General features: G+C 34.6%; 2 protein-coding genes across 2 annotated transcripts; both read left to right on the forward strand.

Annotated features, from left to right (window-relative positions):
* The first annotated feature begins 2,867 nt into the window (after positions 1–2,867).
* Positions 2,868–5,877, forward strand: LOC120339624 (uncharacterized). The gene is made up of 6 exons (XM_039407791.2): positions 2,868–3,160; positions 3,649–3,768; positions 4,152–4,306; positions 4,489–4,585; positions 4,839–4,935; positions 5,121–5,877. Exons 1-5 carry the CDS (start codon positions 2,884–2,886, stop codon positions 4,880–4,882), a joined length of 693 nt encoding a protein of 230 aa, XP_039263725.2. The 5' UTR covers positions 2,868–2,883; the 3' UTR covers positions 4,883–4,935; positions 5,121–5,877.
* An 8,267-nt stretch (positions 5,878–14,144) lies between these two features.
* LOC120339296 (uncharacterized) lies at positions 14,145–16,950 on the forward strand. The gene is made up of 5 exons (XM_078116472.1): positions 14,145–14,449; positions 14,962–15,081; positions 15,498–15,649; positions 15,939–16,035; positions 16,499–16,950. Exons 1-5 carry the CDS (start codon positions 14,173–14,175, stop codon positions 16,603–16,605), a joined length of 753 nt encoding a protein of 250 aa, XP_077972598.1. The 5' UTR covers positions 14,145–14,172; the 3' UTR covers positions 16,606–16,950.
* Positions 16,951–20,072: the final 3,122 nt, after the last annotated feature.

Consider the following 20,072-nt stretch of genomic DNA (forward strand, 5'->3'; position numbering starts at 1 on the left):
TACAGTGTCAAATCGATGTATCGCTATATAGTCTTTGAAAAATTATTCAAACATTGTGCAACGTTGTGTTTATGGCCAAATTTAACCCAAAATATAGTTTGTTGTACATTTGAATATCTTATAGCTTCACGTTCGAAATCCATCCCCCGGCTTCATTCTAGCTCCTAGAACAGCAGACTCATTCGATTCGGTAGAACAACACGGCAAATTCCCACAAGACCTCATTGTTCCGTGTAGGCACAAAATGGACGTCCATGGACTCGTTTAACATTAGACAAGTTAGTTTCCGCCAGTTGGCTTCATCCTGAAATAAAGTTGACCCTTGCATATTGGTGGATGCTCACACGTAGGCTTTTTTTGAAGTGAATGCCTGCAATGACAAAGCCGCCCAATCAAAGTCATGAATGAGTTACATATGATGAAAACTTGTAATCGACTGGTGAAATGTCATAAACCAAAAATGATTGAAAATCAATAAAAACTTGATTTAATAAACTGTCCCATGTATTGTTGTTTTGCCACTGCAGCGTTTGTTAAATGCAATGCCCAACAGAACTAGCATACGGTTTGAAATTAGAATACAGAACGCCATAATTACCTTTAACCCAATGCAAAATCACGTCGACGAATTCTTTGTACTACGTCATCAGTGAACCGTACTAAGTATTATATTTAATTAAGTTCAATCATTATTTACTACATAACATCTTCAATGTGTATCTCGTCCTAATCGTTATTACTTTTATATTTACAGTCACTCATATTTTCCCTACACCCCAGTATTCAAATATTTAACGAAGCTTAATTCTATGGCTGACCAAAACATAAAATGCATAAATTGTGCCAGCGCGTTATAAGGGGTGAGTTTGTTGCTTAGTTTGATGATTTAAATAATATTACAAACGTTTTACTCTGACTCGACCTGTTATTTATTAATTTTCATGTATATCAACATATGTATTTTTTTATCCCCCAAATTATTTTTGAAGTTAGGTATAAGGGGCAGCATTACCAGTAACTCGCCTCGGGCAGCAGAAAAGTTTGACACGCCACTGTTGCGCACATCGCAAGATCGTATCAAGATAAGATTCTTGAGTACCTAGATAAGAGAAACGGCTGGGTACATACAGAAATAAAGTCGGCCCTTTCATATTGGTTGATGCTCACACATAGCCACGTTTGAACTGAATGCATGGAATGACAAATCACCCAATTGTGGTCAGTGCAATATTTATACCACGAGACATCAATTAATGGATGTTCGTGAAGAAACATTTTTTGACATGAACGAATTACATATGATGAAAACTTGTAATCGCCGGGTGGAATTTCATAATTCAAAATAAAATGATAAAAATAAATAAAAACTTTATTTGATAAACTGCATCTGGTTTTGTTGTTTTGGCGCTGCAGCGTTTACAAAATTACGCCGACAAATACTTTGTACTACGTCATCAGTGAACCATACTAACGTATCATATATGATATACTTCAGGCTTAACTGTTAAAAAATTGTGTTGCGAACGCAAAAAAATCATATAAAATCAAATTCGCAACAAAAAATTTTCCGCGATAACTTTAGGTAATGCGGTAAACACAGCAAAAAAAGGCCCAACATTATAATATCAGACTGGGAAGAAGACTAGGCGGGTATTAACATTTGTCTTGTTCCAGAAAACTAAATTTAGTATAATTATCAGTGAACCATTTGAAACGTACCATGCGTACTGTCGCAAACATTTTTTCGCATATCATTCTTATTAGTACGGACCTAAAAAATCAGTGGAATGGGGTATTCCCACCAATACTCATTTCCATTCCCACATCCATTAGTTTTCATTGTTTATGAAATTTTCCACTGACTCCACGTAGTCTGTCTGCGTCACTCGAATAGTCCTTGACTTTGTTTTCGGAAATATCGAAAATGTGAATAGGCCTGCATGCCGTCAATGTCAAGGTTTCCAAGAATCGATAGAGCTCGGAAAAACTGAGCAAAAACAAATTCGTAACTGTTTTTTTTTTTCATTCGGAGTGATATTTTTGAAATCTGAACATACGGAGGCTTTTTCAGTTGAATTGCATAATTAAGACAGTAAGTGCCGCAAGCACATTAACATATATATAATATATGATTTGTGTGAGAGTAGAACAGAGTTGAAAGCTTGGGAGTTGCTTGCACTTCGAACGAAAAGTCGCCAGAAATTGAAATGTCTGTTTGGAGAAGTACTGAATTTTTGTTGCGGTTCTATCGTATAACTCACTTACCACACTTTAAACTGAGTGCTTAAAAGTTCTTTATTGTTGAATTCGGAGAATAATTTAGAATGGAAAAGGTTGTTATAATGGAATAGCAGTCAAATAGAAATACGGTAAAATAAAGTGCAACATCGCAGAATGAACCAATATTAACTAAATATGAAACAAGGGGGACACATAATTATTGCATATAAATATAAACTACGCCTCAATAAAGACCCTGAGCCCACCGATTGTGGAGATGCAAGTTGGGACGTCACACCTTCAAGCGACAAACGCTGAAAGAGATAGTGCTAAGAAATTAGCGCTCCAAAACGGTATTGCACAATTTCTTTGAAAAAACACTCTCTAAATTGAATTAGAATCATGAAAAAAGTAGATCCTGGTGTATTGTGAACTAGGAGAATAGACGATATTTATAGATTATGAAAATGTATTACAGAAAGCATACAGTCGTCGACGTAAGCATTAACAGAAGGAGAGGGAGGCAGAAAACCCATAGTCATTCACGCACGAAACAATGGGAACCATAACGCAGTATACCATAAATTAGTTACTATTTTTCACTTTTTTGTATCTAATCATAGTCAATTTTTTTTATTATATAAGGACTTTAAATCAGATATAATGTATTTCTTAAAATTCCTAATATTATTTGGTTTGCTAGGCGTCGCATATTGCCAAGATCCCGGTTCTGTTTATGGATTTTGTTCTCAAATTTACGCGATGAATCGGTTCTGCATGAATCAAATAACAGGATCACAAGCTGTTGGACAATCTGATGATGCCATACAGCAGCCTAGAATTGGAAAAGCCGGCCCAAAGGGTGAAAAGGGAAGTACTGGAGATCCTGGTACCGTAAACTACACTGCTATAGAAGAGAGCATCGAAAAGAAAATAGAAGGCACGTATATGTCTGTGATATGAATCTAATTTTGCATTCTCTCCGTAGTCTCATTGAGACTTTACTACAAATCAACGTTTCTTACAGTTTCATTGATTGAAGCCTCGCCCTTTCCAAAATCACACAAATATATTTATTGAGCCATGTGAATAGAAGATGAGGCTGGCAGACTAATCCTACTCATTATTGCTTAACATTCCGAAAAAAAAACTATATTTCGTCGAATCGAATTGAAAACACATACTCGTAAACTATGCGTTTTATTTTATGAGTTGCCATCTATTGTTCCCTAAAACGCCATACAGTTTAAAATCAAATCAACTCTTCCTTTAGGTATGGTGACTGAAAATGTAATTCCCTACATACTATCGATTTATAAACATGGGAAATATATATCTCATATTATAGTATAACATCATTCTAGTTTATCGGTGTAATCTAAATTGAAAACTTTTCCGGTCTGTTTTATTATTGATATATTTTTCTAGAAACTGAAAATCGGATTAACGTGAAGCTTGAAAGATTGGAGCGGTTACTTGAAGAAGAAAAAATGGAAAACGAAGAAAGATATGACGAGATAAAAAATGTTACAGATGAAATAACAAAAGGTATTGTATGTTCTACTTAACTAGTTTCAACAATTCCGTTCGAGCTATTTTTACTGATTTAATTTCTTGGGATTTTGATTAATTTTCTACTTGCAAGACGTGTATTGTTTTGTGCAAAATATTACAGACAGGATATAATAATATGATGCTAAAACTGGCCATTATGACATGAAAGCAATTTACAATTTTATTTGCACATGAGATTCAAACAGGCGAAAAAACACACAATATGTAGTTATGAGGCAGCACTGTTTTCTGACAAAATGCCCCGTAGTGTTATTTGTCATTTCCCAGCTGCCATTTTAAATTGAAATAGATATTATAGAACTTATTTTACTCATTTAAATATCGAAACATCTTTCCCGCTGTCTCTTTGGCTTAAGAACGGCAACACCGGAGGAGCATTTCGGGATGTGAACAGGTGTCGCAAGATGATGCAAAATTATGGGATGGCCGTGGAGGAGTTTTTGATATTTATCGCAACAATAATAAATACGAAGTTTATTGCGATCTTACCACAGATGGAGGAAAATGGACGGTGAAATATTTCTTCTTTCTTTAGTTTTGTAAAATAATCACTTTTTGCGATACTCAGCTATAAGCTAAGAATGGTTGAAGTTCAATAATCACCTATTTGCGACAGTAATTTGAAAAGCTAATGGGAATAAATGGTTCGATAAATTCATAAAATCATCCTTTTAACTATATACAATTTATCAGGTGTTTCAACGTCGAGTAGATGGCACAGAAAGTTTTGATCGTGGGTGGGAAGAATATGCTGAAGGATTCGGACGTAAAACAGAAGAATTTTGGCTCGGTAATAACAGATATAAATGTAAATTTTCTGGTTGTTAATAATGCATATTGTTTAGTGAAGTTAACCTTTTCCCAAATAAATAGTAGAATATTATACCGATAATGGTTTAGGCAGGCATCGCATTGCTACGAGTTGAGATCGAAACCGAGATATTTTACCTGTCACTTTGAATAACATTCGATTCATTGTAAGGTAATTGAACGTAATACCACGAAATACCGAGATTTTGTTAATCAATATATTTTCCTTCCAGGTCTTGAAACGATTCATCAATTGACCAAGGATGGAACTTTTTAACTAAGGATTGATTTGTCCGACTGGAATAATAATGTTGCTTATGCAAAATATAGGTTTGTATAATATATTGAGTATGCAATGTTTTTTATTTCCAGTACTATTCAACAATTACACACAAAATTATTCGAAAGAAACTAATACAGGTTTAAAATAATTAGAAAAATTCTGCTTTAGGATTGAAATAGACTGGACACCAAAGTCAATATCACAATTAATATCCTAACCTTTTCTTGTCCAGTGCTTTCAAAATAAGTGGAAGAGACGATAAATATAGACTGACTGTTTCTGGATATTCTGGGACAGCAGGAGATGCTTTAAGAAATCATAACAACATGCAATTTTCGGCTCCTGACAAAGATTTGGATATTTGGGGTGATCATTGTGCAAAATATTTAAGAGGTGGATGGTGGTTTCATCTTTGCGAGAATTCACATTTGAATGGAGAATATCTTAGAACCATGCGATCAACCAAGGCCGCAGGAGCTGGAATCATGTGGTATCGATGGAGATCCGGCCAAACAATGAAGACGTCGGTGATGATGCTAAGAAAAACTTGAATATTAAATTTTCACATTTTAATTCGGATCATGCGATCTACCGCTAAAGTTGTTATTTAATAGGTTTTACCATCAGCATTATATATTAGTTTTACTATTATAGCCTACTTGCTGTATTCGCGGTAAATCGATCATAAAGCCAACTACAAAGATATTAAAATTTATTCAATAATTGGGCGATTTTCCTGATTCTAAAAACAAAAACAGGAAAATTATAGCATTTAAAAACAAAAACTATAAAACAAAATAACTATGCTGCGAAAAAGATTTTTATCAATGAATACAGGGCAAACAGTAGGCTTACACTATGGCGTAATATAGGTCTATAAAATTCTACTAAAGTTGGATAAGCAATTATATACATTTGAATATTCATTAAAATGTACGTGTGCTGTAAAACCTTTTCATGCTTAAGTTTATGTTAATAAAGTCAAATTTCCTTCATTACATGGTTGTCTGTATTACAAATGTACTGTGGTATTAGAAAGCTCTGAGATGTTTCCTTGAATTTTAAAATCCAATCGGACTCTAGAAACTGGACTTTGGAAAGAATTTTAAAAAAAATGGAAGGTTAATAATAAAAATAGCTTACTTACGACTTCTTCCATCTCTAAGTGCTGAAAAACTAGGAAGAAGTTGGTCTTTTTGTTGCAGAGGAAGGTGATTTTCACAACAACCCCAAGATGAACAACAACAGAAAACTTGCATAACGACCCGTTGGTACCCTTCGCGTATGAATATTATTATTTATTATATATCATTATTTATTATCAGAAAACCTTTATATTTAAGCGATGTCTTGTTCAAATCGAATCTAAAAAGTCTTTTTATTGCGTGTTCGAGGCTTTCAAAAATTGAATTATTTTTGAGTGTCAGACGTTGTGCCTGACTTCAAATTACCATTGGCCGATGAGTATCTCTACTGTTACCACCTGAGAGTAAGAGGTAAATGGATAAAATGGGTCCCTACTCTGTAAATGGACGACACCGTTGCATGTAATGTTCTTATCAAACACAAAGTTCTTCAAAATGTTTATGAAAACATTTGTAATCTTTTGTTGCTGTGTTTAATGAACCAATTAAGCATATTGAACATTCAAAAGGCATTATTGAAAGCAAAGCTTGTCTTAATTCTGTCAAATTTACGATTGAAGAAAGAAACGCATGTTCATACAAACCCAAATTAAATCTGATTTGCGCAGATTTAGAGACGAGTGCAATTTTCGTGAATGTGATATGTTCCTCTCGAATGTGACTTTTTCGTACAAGTCTTGCGTAAAATACCTCGAAAAATGGACAACTTTGTTTGAGGATTTCATATGCTTAGACTTGATACATCTGATCCAAAACCCCGAGAAATGTAGAACCGTGTGTTGAGTACTTGCTTGAGAAAAATGTTTGTTTGATGAACCCAAGTTGTTCGACTAATTCCAGAACTTATGCAAGTTTGTAGAAAAGCAACTTCAATCCAATTCAATCTTTACTGTAAACTCAAGGCACATGAAAGATGAACAGTATATTTTAAAAGCTGCAGCCCCAGCGACTTTTACAGCGAACTGATAAAGACCTCACAATATTACTTCAGTAGTATGCTCATTTCAGTTAACAATTTTAACTACATTTCTTTCAGCCAGTTTTACGATATTGCAAAACATAACCCGGCAACATTGACGAAAATTAAATGAACTGCCAAATATGTTCTGAGGACAAATAAATTGATTTTTCTGTAAATATTTTTTATAATAAACTAAAAAATGCATTATTCCATTGTCGTCACATCGTAGTTCTACCAAACGATGTGTCCTCCTTTTATGGTTTAGAAATAGGATCACCCTACATTATGCCCAATTGCTCAGCTAAAAGTGCAAGAAGACCGAATGACAGTTTTCGATTGTTGTGTCGGCATTGTACAGTGTCAAATCGATGTATCGCTATAAAGTCCTTGAAAATTAATGAAACATTGTGCAACGTTGTGTTTATGGCCAAATTTAACGCAAAATATAGTTTGTTGTACATTTAAATATCTTTTAGCTTCACGTTCGAAATCCATACCCGGCTTCATTCTAGCTCCTATAACAGCAGACTCATTCGATTCGGTAGAACAACACGGCAAATTCCCACAAGACCTCATTGTTCCGTGTAGGCACAAAATGGACGTCCATGGAATCGTTTAACATTAGGCAATTTAGTTTCCGCCAGTTGGCTTCATCCTGAAATGAAGTTGACCCTTGCATATTGGTGGATGCTCACACATAGGCTTTTTTGAAGTGAATGCCTGCAATGACAAAGCCGTCCAATTAAAGTCATGAATGAGTTACATATGATGAAAACTTGTAATCGACTGGTGAAATGTCATAAACCAAAAATGATTGAATATAAATAAAAACTTGATTTAATAAACTGTCCCATGTATTGTTGTTTTGCCACTGCAGCGTTTGCTAAATGCAATGCCCAACAGAACTAGCATACGGTTTGAAATTAGAATACAGAACGCCATAATTACCTTTAACTTAATGCAAAATCACGTTGACGAATTCTTTGTACTACGTCATCAGTGAACCGTACTAAGTATCGTACGATATTCTACAGCAGTGGTTCTCTAACGGTGGGGCGCGCCCCACAAGGGGGCGTAGATAATTTTTTAAGTTTGCGTGGAGCTAATTAAAATCAAAATATTTGTTAGATTTGATCTTGTCCGCCTTCTTTTAAATATTTACATTTTAAAATTTTTCATTTATTTTATTGTTTACTTTCCATCCACGTATTTTCAACATGTTTTACTACCTGTTATTTGTAGCTTATTGTTAGCTAGTTATTTTTGATGTGGGGCGCGTGACTTGACAATCTCTACATTTGGGGCGCGGCTTTGAGAAACTTTGACAACCACTGGTCTGCACTATTTAAAATATTTTTATTTGTATATATTTGTTATTTATTTCCTGCTGTAGCGAAGCTGGATAAAAAAAAAAACAGTTTTTTACAGACTCAAAACAATTTCTTCAATTTTGGTGATGGGGCTTATAGTTGTTGAATCTCAGTGCCATTGTCTTTGCCGTTTTATTGCTCTTCCCGTAATTATCCTATTATCACTAAGTTTTTCAATGCTTCAATAATTTTTTAGTGTTTATTCATTTCATTTAAAAATAAAACACAAATAATAAAAACAAATGTGGTTTCCATAGCCAAAGAACAAAATCTCTGCTATAGGTACCTGGAAAATAAAAAAAGGATAAGTAGAATTAATTAAATCAGAAACTAGTCGTTAATTTCTCTTTCAAATACTCACCTAGATATATATAGGACTTTCCAAAATATCACGGATGTCACCATCCTGAAAAATTTCCTCCATCACCATCTCCATGACGCTTCGGACCTCATTTTTATCTGTTTTATGAATATTGATCGATTTTCTAAAACTTCTAATAAATACAGCAAAAATATGGTAACACTCATCGAACCCACGTCTCACAACTTCGTCAATTACGTTTGCCATTGCCATCGAGCCTCACTAACCTTTTGCTCTGGAATCAAAACGAAATGCAGTTCTTCGTCTTTCTTGATTTTCTCTAAAACATTAACTGCAAGTATTTGTCAATTCTTTGAGACTTCGGACGAACCTGAGCATAATCTTGAAAACTGGGTAGATTGCGATTAATTCTATGCACGTCTCTGCGCTTTATGTCAAAAGGAGTCCAAAACACCTCTGGTGATAAGCTTGCATTTTGTTTTCGTGTTGACGGAGCGGTTTTAAACGCACCTGAAGGTTCATGTTACTTCCAATGGGCGGCAGTTTCAACAGTTTTAGCGTATAACCTGAATTTAGAGAATGCACACATTTTACCTAAACGCATGTTATAATACATATATATAATTCATGGCTGAAATTTGACAATCCGAAAATTGTTTCGTCGACGAATTGTGGATGAACTTAGTCCATTATTTAATTGATACATCTACCTATTACTTTCATTTTCCCTTTTTTGCTAGCTTAAAACTCTCCCATCTATAATCTTTCGAGTAATAGTTTAAGGGCAATAATTGTATACAAAAAAATTCAAATTTAGCATAGTAAGTAACTTCTATTTACCCTTCTTCTTGATTCAATACACAATTGAATGTGTTCTCTCAAATCAGGAAGATTCCGGTTAATTTCGTAAATATCGCCTTGTTGTAATGGGTAATGGGTGTCCAGAAAGCAACAGGTGGAAAATGTCTAGTTGCAGGCTTCTTCCGTTTGATGGTTGCGGTCAATGGCCTTCGGAGCTTTGCTTTCCCCTTTAAAACAAGGGTAACTCTTGTACTATGGAATATGAATTCTGTAAATACTCACTCATAAAAAAATAATAAAGATCGCAAAACGTTTAAATATTCAATACTTAATTCAATAAAAATACGACTACCTACCATGACCTTTGAAACAACTAATTCTTTTTCGTCCACAACTGTACCAGGAAGGTTCTGAAAACAAAAGACATTGGGCAAAGTTTAATTTCAATAGGAAGGCTATTTCAATGCATGGTTGATATGACTGATTAATTTTAAATATCTCGAGTGAATGAGTCTTTTCAGCTGTCATAGTTGGTAGGCCAGCGTATTTGTTGTCCTGAAATTAAAACCAGAATATTGTTACTTTCAAAATCACGACGCAGCTGCTTGGGCTATCAAAAAGATATCAAAAATGAGAATTTCGGGCAGATAATGATAGGGAAGGAATTTGAAGTTATTATATTCTCAAACAAATGATAAATTAGAAGACCGTGAAATATTTGAGCAATGAAATGAGACTTAACATAACATACCACGTTACTGATTCCATTCAGCTCATTCTGCGCTTTTATGCTTGTCCCGTGAAGAAATTGCAATCAGTCCGATGATGCAAAACTCACCTGTAATGAACATTATATTTCTTCGTCATTTTTTTATGTATTAAATAATATATATTTATGTGATTTTTACTAAACTTACATTGTCATTCTCAAATATTTGAGACCTTTCAATAGGTGCTGTTGTTATTGTTTTCGACTATTGCGCATCTGGCGTCTCCGCAATTTATTGAGTCCCTAGGCAACAAAGAGAAAACTGCAAGAAACAAATTTGATTTCAAAATACATTTTTTTTATGATAATTTTTGCTATTTTATTAATTCGTAATCTAAGAAGTTCCAAAACTCAGTCCATTCATTTATAGACTTTGAAATGGGTCGATATCATAATATGAAACCTCAAATAAAAAGAAATACAATCATGTCGGCTTTAAACATGCATTAGTGCAAGGAATGGGTAACTAATCATACACGCGTCAATGCTAATAGAGAAGATTACGGTTCGAATTCATAAATAGGTCCTCGTTATTTTGCTCGCTGAAGATCCATACAGTTCAAGAGATATGATGGCTAACGCGGTGCTGCATAATATATTGAACTGTTTAGACATCAACTTCTCACTTGACATATCGAAAAATAGCAAGATCTTGTACATTAACCATATTTGTAACTGCTTCTCGCCAGTTTATCAGCCCTAACACTGCAAATACTGCTGGTTTGATTGCCATTGGTCCCATTTCCTAATTCCAGACGGAACGTTGTTACACAACAAATTTAAGAAGTTTTGCATTGCGTAGAAATCGATCAATAAATAGTAAGGCAATGATAAAAACAATTCCAACAATAGAACAAAAGTGATGCGTTTATTGGCGTGATTGTAATTCGAAAAATGGCAAAATAAGAACTCCAGATTCAGAATCTACTGGTATCGTCATCCAAATATATAATCCATTGCTATTGTTATTCCCATTCGTGAATTTATGTCATACATATGACTGAATGACACTATTGAAAACTGCTTGTTAAGGTTACTATCCAAATTTAATATAATAAACATAACAAAGGGCCAATCATCTTAATACCTGAAATTAACCAACAAGTCAGAAAAAGGTTACATTGTGGCAGCATCGCAACTAAGAACAATTTTCATGAACACCGTAAATATTTGGCCAAGGAACACTCGTGATCGGCAAACAGCGCAAAACGATCGATTTGTTTAGAGGTGTGATATGAGCAAAAACTGTCATGTCTGTGCCCAATATTTTCTACCTTAGACCCACTAGATGAGGCGTTATAAGCTGCAGTTAATGGACAAATTGTGCAGTGTTTTGGCGTATTTTTTCCACTACGTGTAGTGTTGGCTAGATATGAATAAATGCGTAGGCTACCAGGAGTGTATGTATAAACAGTAACATTCAGATGAGCTCATGATTAGCTGATTTAATATATCTCCATACATTCAAAACGAAGTATTTTAAAATATATATAGAAGAATAATTTGCATAAATAGCTTCATTTGTATGACGACTTATTTTGAAAACGTCAAGAAGTATGAACATTGCCCTACAACTACCAATTTTAACAGCTGTTGAAATTCATGTTTGCATAATAAAAAAATTATTCTAGTTAAATTTCTAGTTAATATTCTAGGAACATTCAAATATTTATCAATCTCGCGATCTGTGTCAATCAATCAATCAATCATTTATTCGTCGTCACAAAAACATCAAATGCACAAAAAATTGGTACAATAAATAAATATAATAATAATGATATTTGTGCGACAGGAGTCGCGAGGGACCATATTAGGTCTTCAAGCAGCGACACCCAAAGCGCTGTTACTGGTTCAGTGTAAAAAAATAACTACATTTGCCACAAACATTGACTATGCAATAGTCGTTATGATGAACATATTTTGAATCATTGAAAAAATTCGCAGCAAACGCAACTTTACTAAAATCATAAAATAGAGGGAAAAAAAGAAAAACAACTCAACTATAAATTTATAAAAAAGGCATATTTGAATAAATGTATATAAGTTACATAAAAGACAAACGACAAGCGAGGGGAAAATGGTTAGACCAAAGACAAAATTGTAAGTGATTAATTGAATAGAAGTTGGTAAGCTCTAATAAATCATAAAACGTTGATATGTATATATATATATATATATATACAATACGCTCCACAGTAAGTGGGCATAAAAGTTACGAAAGAATGGTAGGCATATGCTTGCTCAATAAATTAAAATATAACGAATTTTGGCATTTTAGTGTAGAGGTTGCACCAAGGTTGGTAAAGTTAAACTACCGGGTACTTTAGAAATAGACTCCTTACACCTATAGTTCCTCCGGCTTTTTGGGTTGGGTTCCTCCGGCTTTTTGGGTGTGCTGTGATGATTCATCTCACTTACAATTGTATATTTATTACTCATTTTGGATATTTTCATTTTAAAACTTTTCATTTGTCTCAATATTAACGTTCCATCAACTTATTTTCAACGTGTGTTTTGTTTGGATATGACATATAATATTGTTAGCTAGATATTTTTAAGGTGTGGCTTTTTTTTGGAAGGGCGCGCAGCTTAAAAACTTTGAGAACTACTCTTCTACAGGCTTGACAAATAACAAGTCGTGTCTCGCATACGAAGTCCATCCTATGCAAGCGGTGAACGAAAAAACTCATGAAAAATATAAATTTAAATTCGCAAAAAAAACATTTTTCCGCGATAAATGGTAAAGAATGGTAAAGGTAAGAGGCAAACACGGGGAACCAATAGTATAATGTCAAACTGCAAAGAAGTATAGGCGGGCATTAACATTTGGCTTGTTCCAGAAAACAAATTTAAGTATAATTAGCAGCGAACAGTTTGAAACTAGACATGACATACTGTCGCAAACATTTTTTCGCATATCATTCTTATTTTTACGGACCTAAGAGGTCAGTTGATGTGGAATCGGGCATTCCCACCAATAATCATTTCCTTTCTCACACCAAATATATTTTCATTTTGACTCCAAGTAGTCTGTGTGCGTCACTGGAATAGGCCTCGACTTTGTTTTCGGAATTATAGAAAATATGAATACATGTCGTCAATGTCAAGATTTCCAAGAATCGGTATAGAGCTCGGAAAAACTGATCAAAAACAAATTCGTATCTATTTTTTCTTCACTCGGAATGGTATTTTTGAAATATGAACATACACAATTTTCCACTTCAATTGCTCAAGACAGCAAGTAGCGCAAGCACATATATATATATACATAAATAATTTGCGTGAGAGTACAACTCAGTTGAATGTTTTTGAGTTGCTTGTTGCTTGCACAAATGTGAAGTCGCCAAAAATTGAAACATCTGTTTGAAGAAGTACTGTATTTTTGTTGCGGTTCTATCGTAAAACTCACTACTTTCCACATTTCCATCGAGTGTTGTTGTCGAGTTATTGTTGAGTTTGGAGAATAATTTAGTATGGTAATATGTTACAATGGAATAGTATTCAAATAGAAATACGGTAAAATACAGTGCATCCTCGCAGAAGGAAACAATATTAACTAGAAACAAACGCCGAAAGAGACCGAGCAAAAAATTAGCGCTTCAAAATGGTATTGAACAATTACTTTGAAGAAAACACACTCTATATTAGAAAAGGATCATGGAAAAAACTAGATCCTGGTGTATCGTGAACTCCGAGAATAAACGATGTTTATAGATAATAAAAATGTATTTACAGAAGCACGCAGTTTCCCACTTCCCAAAGAGGAGGCAGAAACCCACAGTCATTCATGCATGAAACAGTGGGAACCATAACACAGCACACCACAAATTCTCTACTATTTTGTAGTTTTTCTGCTATTACTTTAGTCTAATCTTAGTCAATTTTGTTATTATACAAGTACTATAAATCGGATATAATGTATTTCATAAAATTGCTAATGGTATTTGGTCTATTAGGCGTCGCATATTGCCAGGACCCAGGCTCTATTTATGGATTTTGTTATCAAGTTTACGCGATGAATCGATTCTGCATGAATCAAATAACAGGGTCAGAAGCTATTGGACACTCTGATGATGTAATGCAGCAACCTAAAGTTGGAAAAGCCGGCCCAAAGGGTGAAAAGGGAAGTCCTGGAGATCCTGGTACCGTAAGCTACACTGCTATCGAAGAGACCATTGAAAATAAAATAGAAGGTACTTATATGTCCGTAATATGAATCTAATTTTGCATTATTTCCATAAGTTGGTCTCGTTGAGAATTTGCTACAAATCAACGTTTCGTATAGTTTCGGTGATTAAAGCGTCACCGTTCCAAAATCACACAAATATATTTATTTAGCCATGTGAATAGAAGTTTGAGCTGGTAGACTAATCCTACTCATTATTGCTTAACATTCCGACAAAACCATTTCGTCGAATCGAATTGAAAACACATAAGCTATGCGTTTTTATTTCATGAGTCGTCGTCAATAATTGTCTGAAACGCCATACGGTTTAAAATCAAATCAACTCTTCCTTTAGGTATGGTAACTGAAAATCTAATTCCTAAAATAATATCGATTTATAAACATGGGAAATATATATCTCGTATTATAGATTCATAAAATCTTCAAATTGTATAACATCATACTAGTTTATCGTGTTCAATAGTGTAATCTAAATATAAAGCTTTTCCGGTCTGTGGTATTATTGGTATTTTTTTTTAGAAACTGAAAACCGGATTAACGTGAAGATCGAAAGATTAGAACGGTTACTTGAAGAAGAAAAAATGAAAAGCGAAGAAAGATATGACGAGATGAAAAATGTCACAGATGAAATAATAAAAGGTATTTTATGTTCTACTTCCGTAATTTCAACAATAATGTTGAATCTATTTTTATTGCTTTTGTTTTTAAGGTTTTTGATTCATTTTCTACTTGCAAAACGTGTAATTTGTTGTGCAAAATAATAAAGTCAAGATATGATAATATGATGCTAAAACCGGTCATCATGTAATGACATGAAAGCAATTCAAAATTATTTTGGCACATGAGATTCAAACAGGCGAACTCACACACAATATGTAGTTGTGAAGCAGCACTGTTTTCTTTATAAATATTTGTTTTCGTCTATAAGACAAAATGTCCCGTCGTTTTATTTGTCATTTTCCAGCTGCTATTTTAAGTTGAATAATATATATTGTGGAACTTATTTTAATCGTTCAAATATCAAAATATCTCTCCCGATGTCTCTTTGGCTTTAGAACGGCAACGCCGGAGCATTTCGGGATGTGAAGAGGTGTCGCAAAATGATGCAAAATTGTGGGATGGCCGTGGAGGAGTTTTTGATATTTATCGCAACAATAATAAATACGAAGTTTATTGCGATCTTACCACAGACGGAGGAAAATGGACGGTGAAATATTTCTTCTTTCTTTAGTCTTGTAAAATAATCACCCTATTGCGATAATTAGCAAAGCTAAGAATGGTTCAAGTTTATAAAATTACGAAATCTCCGTGTTTGCATTCTTAAATAACTTTGTTTTAGATTCTAATAGCCGATTGATGCTTAGATGCTTTGAAAAAAAAATTTGTAGCACCATACAAAGCATATACCTGAAAGAGATGTGCAAGTCAATAGAGTCTTCAGTAATCCCAATGTTAAAAATGATCTTGTTCAGCTGATTATTTATACTATTTATCAGGTGTTTCAACGTCGAGTAGATGGCACAGAAAGTTTCCATCGTGTGTGGGAAGAATATGATGACGGATTCGGAAATAAAACAGGAGAATTTTGGCTCGGTAATAACAGATATAAATGTACATTTTTTGATTGTTATTGCATATTATTCAGTAAAGTTGGACTTCTTCAAATAAATGGAAAAATATAATATCGATAATTGGGTACTCCCGTAGTATGTGTAACAGGTTAGGGTTAAGATTTATTTTATTCTGATTTTCCTTTTTCTAGTTCTATTACAAGTTCGGAGACTGTCTGTGTTAGGCAAGTATATACCTCTTGCTCATAGGTTTCAGTCCCTTTACACAACTTGATGTAAAATAGACGAACAAAAATTAGTTACCTTCATATTGGTACACATACTTCTGAAGCGATTTAGGCAGCCATCGTATTGCCACGGGTTGAGATCGAATCCGAGATATTTTACTTATCACTATAAATGGCACTCAATTTATTGTAAGCTAATTAAATGTCATAACAGGAAATAGCCGAGATTTTGTTATCCAATCTTTTTTTTCATTTCAGGTCTTGAAACGATTCATCAATTGACCGAGGATGGAACTTATGAACCAAGGATTGATTTGTCTGACTGGAATAATAATGTTGCTTATGCAAAATATAGATTTGTATAAAATAGGGAGTGATGAATATTATTTATTTTTTTAATATTTAGTACTATTCAGATAGTACACACAAAATTTTTAAAAAGAAACTAAAACAGATTCAAAACAATTTGAAAAATTCTGCTTTGAGATTGAAATGGACTGAACACCGAAGTCAATATCACAAATAATACCCTAATCTTATTTCTTGTCTAGTACTTTCAAAATAAGTGGAAGAGAAGATAATTATAGACTGACTGTTTCTGGATATTCGGGGACGGCAGGCGATGCTCTGAACGATCATAACAACATGCAATTCTCTGCTCCTGACAAAGATCTGGATATTTGGAGTGACCATTGTGCGAAATATTTAAGAGGTGGATGGTGGTTTCGTGCTTGCAAACATTCACATTTGAATGGAGAATATCTTAGAAGCCCGCGTGATACCAAGGCTGCAGAAGCTGGAATCATGTGGCATCAATGGAAATCCAGCCAAACGATGAAGACGTCGGTGATGATGTTGAGAAAAACTTAAATATTTAATTTTCATATTTTCATTTCGATGTACGTGTGCTGTAAAACCTCTCCGTATCGTAAGTTTATGTTAATAAAGTCAAATTTTCCATTCATCGTTGTCAGTATTGTAAATGCATCGTTGGAAATCGCTGAGGTGTGCCTTTGGATTCTAAAATCCAGTCGGATTCTAGAAACTAGGCTCCTAAATGAATTTGAAAACAATGAAAGGTTAATAATAATAGCTTTCTTACGATCTCTTCCATTTCTGAGTGCTAAATAGTAGAAAGAGGTTGGAGTTTTAGTTGCGGAGAAAGTCGATTTCCACAACAACCCCAAGATCAACAACAACAAAAAACGAGAATATCGTTCAGAGACCGAAGACTTATCGATCGAAAGTTAGGGGATCCCCCAAAACAGCGCTCTTACTCCATAGTGACATCTTGTGTCCCATCACTAATTAATTAATAACTCGCTAATTATACGACATAATTCATCCAAAACCAATAGGCTTCTGGTACGACATATGATGAATGCACATGCAAAATCTGGAGCAGATTCAATCTCGCTTTCGTGAGATATCGCGTGCATCTAACAGACAGACAGACAAATACCTATCAACATACTTACGGATTAAAATCGATAAGTAATTACATAACGAACCGGTTGTACGCTTCGCGTATGAGTATTATAATTTATTGACATTAGAAAACCTTTAGAATATTAGCAATGTCTCGTTCAAATCGGGTCTGAACAGTCTTTTTAGTTTTTTGCTTTCAAAAATTGAAGTATTTTCACCCGGAAGTGTGAAAATCACCATTGACCGATGATGATCTCTACTGTTACCACCTGAGAGTAAGAGGTAAATGGATAAAACGGGGCCCACTCTGAAAATGGGCGACACCGTTGCATGCAATGTTCATATCAAGAACAAAGTTAAACTATACTAATAAATCATTTGCATGCGGAAAGGATAAAAACGAGCTGATATTGTAGCGTGTTTTACCCATAAGTATAAGAGCGGTCACCGAAGCGTGTCAAAATTTAGAGATACCAGATGTATATTAAACCTATTTTAAAGTCTCAAAAGCAAAAATGTGATTGTATCCCAAGTATATTATAATTACAATAAGGCTTTAATTACCGTAATAATTAAAAACAATATATTTGTAAAAACGTCATATTTGTATCACGAATAAGAATCATAGATTACAGTGTTTAGCCGAAACTTAACCGTCGTTCCTAACGGAAATATGGAAACTTGAAGCTAAACCGCAGTAGCCAGAAATAAACTGTCCAAATTCTTCCTTAAACGCTATCGTTGATGATAATATCGTTTAATTTAGGTTGGCGGGATTAGTTTATGAGAAATATAGAAGCATCACACCCGACAAGAAATATGTACACCAGCGCCTTTTGAAGAACTTGAAACGCAATTTTTGGTAATACTGCTTGTTCGGCAGATGGAAATATTTGGGTATCTGGTTTACTCTTTTTATCATTATTTTTTATATCTCGTTGACGATAACAGCTGTGAATGAACGTACAATTTTGCGGGAAAAATAAAAATTAATTTACATGTCAGTGGCGGAACACGATTTCATACTTCACGTGGTCACCAACACTGTGGGCGACCAATTAATCTACCTACACACTCTAGGACAGGGTCGTCCAACCCGTGGCCCGCGGAAGCATTTTGACTGGCCCGCGCTGTATTTTACAGAATTGAATAAAAAAAATTGGAGTGAAACTAGTTTTCGACTGATGTAGTATACAAAGATGTATACAAACGTTTATTTTCCTGAAATGCGCTCTCTGCCAGCCCTTTCGAACGAGCCATTCGTGTCCTTTTGAATCGAAACCAACTGGGAGGAGATATCGATAAATAAATGTGCCATATTCGCTTACACACTTGGTCTTTTACTACTCTATATGACGTTGTCGCAAAACAATCAAAGCCATTCTCAGATTGAGAATTCGTTAAGGAATGAATATTGTGTATTGTTTGGGTTGCCAATGTTTTACGTCCGGAAATAAAAGAGGTGTTTGCGAAAATAGCCTGTCAAGACAGAAGACCATAACTCGGTCATGCCGAAAAGCTTGAGAACTCTATAGCGGGAACTTTAATTGCAAAGGCGGGAAATTACTATCGTATTCCTTGGTGCTTGACGAAAGCCCTGACGTCAAGGTTACGGCTCAGTTGGCAACTTGGCGATAATAATGATTTTGAAATTACCGCAGAGCTCGCAGACATTGTCCCTATTAAGGGTACGACTAGAGCAGTGGCTCTTAAACTGGGGGGCGCGAGATGCTCACATGGGGGGTGCGAGAGGTCACAAGATGGAATTGGAAATTTACATGTAACGGCTCCTGAAATGGTCTCCGCGTTTGTTTAAAAATACCGGCTTTTTCGTGGTATAATAAATTTTTCTGTCTCGTAATAACTACAAAAATTTAAAATGTCTCACTATTTTAATTCATTCGTGTTCAAGGTAACTCGCGGTTGCTGCAACTCATGTCAAAATAAACTCATTACCGATCTAAAATACCGCGCCAATCCGCGGACATATTGAAGTGTGATCAACTGCCCGATTATATTTAGTTTTGATATATATTGCACTCATGCGAATTCGTTGTCTTCGTTAGGAAGATCTGGTATATATAATATCCCAGAAAGTATATATAATTTAGTATAATTAAAATACATATAAAGTATATCAGTAGATGAATAATACATATTCATCGGCTCGAAATCCCCGCGGTACGGATCCTGAGTCAGTCCTCGAGACTACGCCAGTCGTTATAAGAACCGACTTTGTCAACGGATATGTAACGGTTTTCTTGTTGAATAAAATATCAATCCATGACCGATATACTTATTTAAAATGGTTGCTTTATTCATATTTAATTGTGATAAATTAAATCTGCGATTGCGTCGAAAAAATAAAAGCACCACTACTCCAAAATACCACGGTAATCCGCAA

Source organism: Styela clava, chromosome 9, assembly GCF_964204865.1.
Source record: "Styela clava chromosome 9, kaStyClav1.hap1.2, whole genome shotgun sequence".
Classification (NCBI taxonomy): Eukaryota; Metazoa; Chordata; class Ascidiacea; order Stolidobranchia; family Styelidae; genus Styela; species Styela clava.

Excerpts from the sequence above, each read along its gene's own strand:
- LOC120339296 (XM_078116472.1), top strand. The coding sequence starts at position 14,173 with ATGTATTTCATAAAATTGCTAATGGTATTTGGTCTATTAGGCGTCGCA. Across the intron at positions 15,082-15,497 it reads CACAGATGAAATAATAAAAG|AACGGCAACGCCGGAGCATT; the intron begins GTATTTTATGTT and ends CTTTGGCTTTAG. Across the intron at positions 16,036-16,498 it reads AACAGGAGAATTTTGGCTCG|GTCTTGAAACGATTCATCAA; the intron begins GTAATAACAGAT and ends TTTTCATTTCAG.
- LOC120339624 (XM_039407791.2), top strand. The coding sequence starts at position 2,884 with ATGTATTTCTTAAAATTCCTAATATTATTTGGTTTGCTAGGCGTCGCA. Across the intron at positions 3,161-3,648 it reads CATCGAAAAGAAAATAGAAG|AAACTGAAAATCGGATTAAC; the intron begins GCACGTATATGT and ends ATATTTTTCTAG. Across the intron at positions 4,586-4,838 it reads AACAGAAGAATTTTGGCTCG|GTCTTGAAACGATTCATCAA; the intron begins GTAATAACAGAT and ends TTTTCCTTCCAG.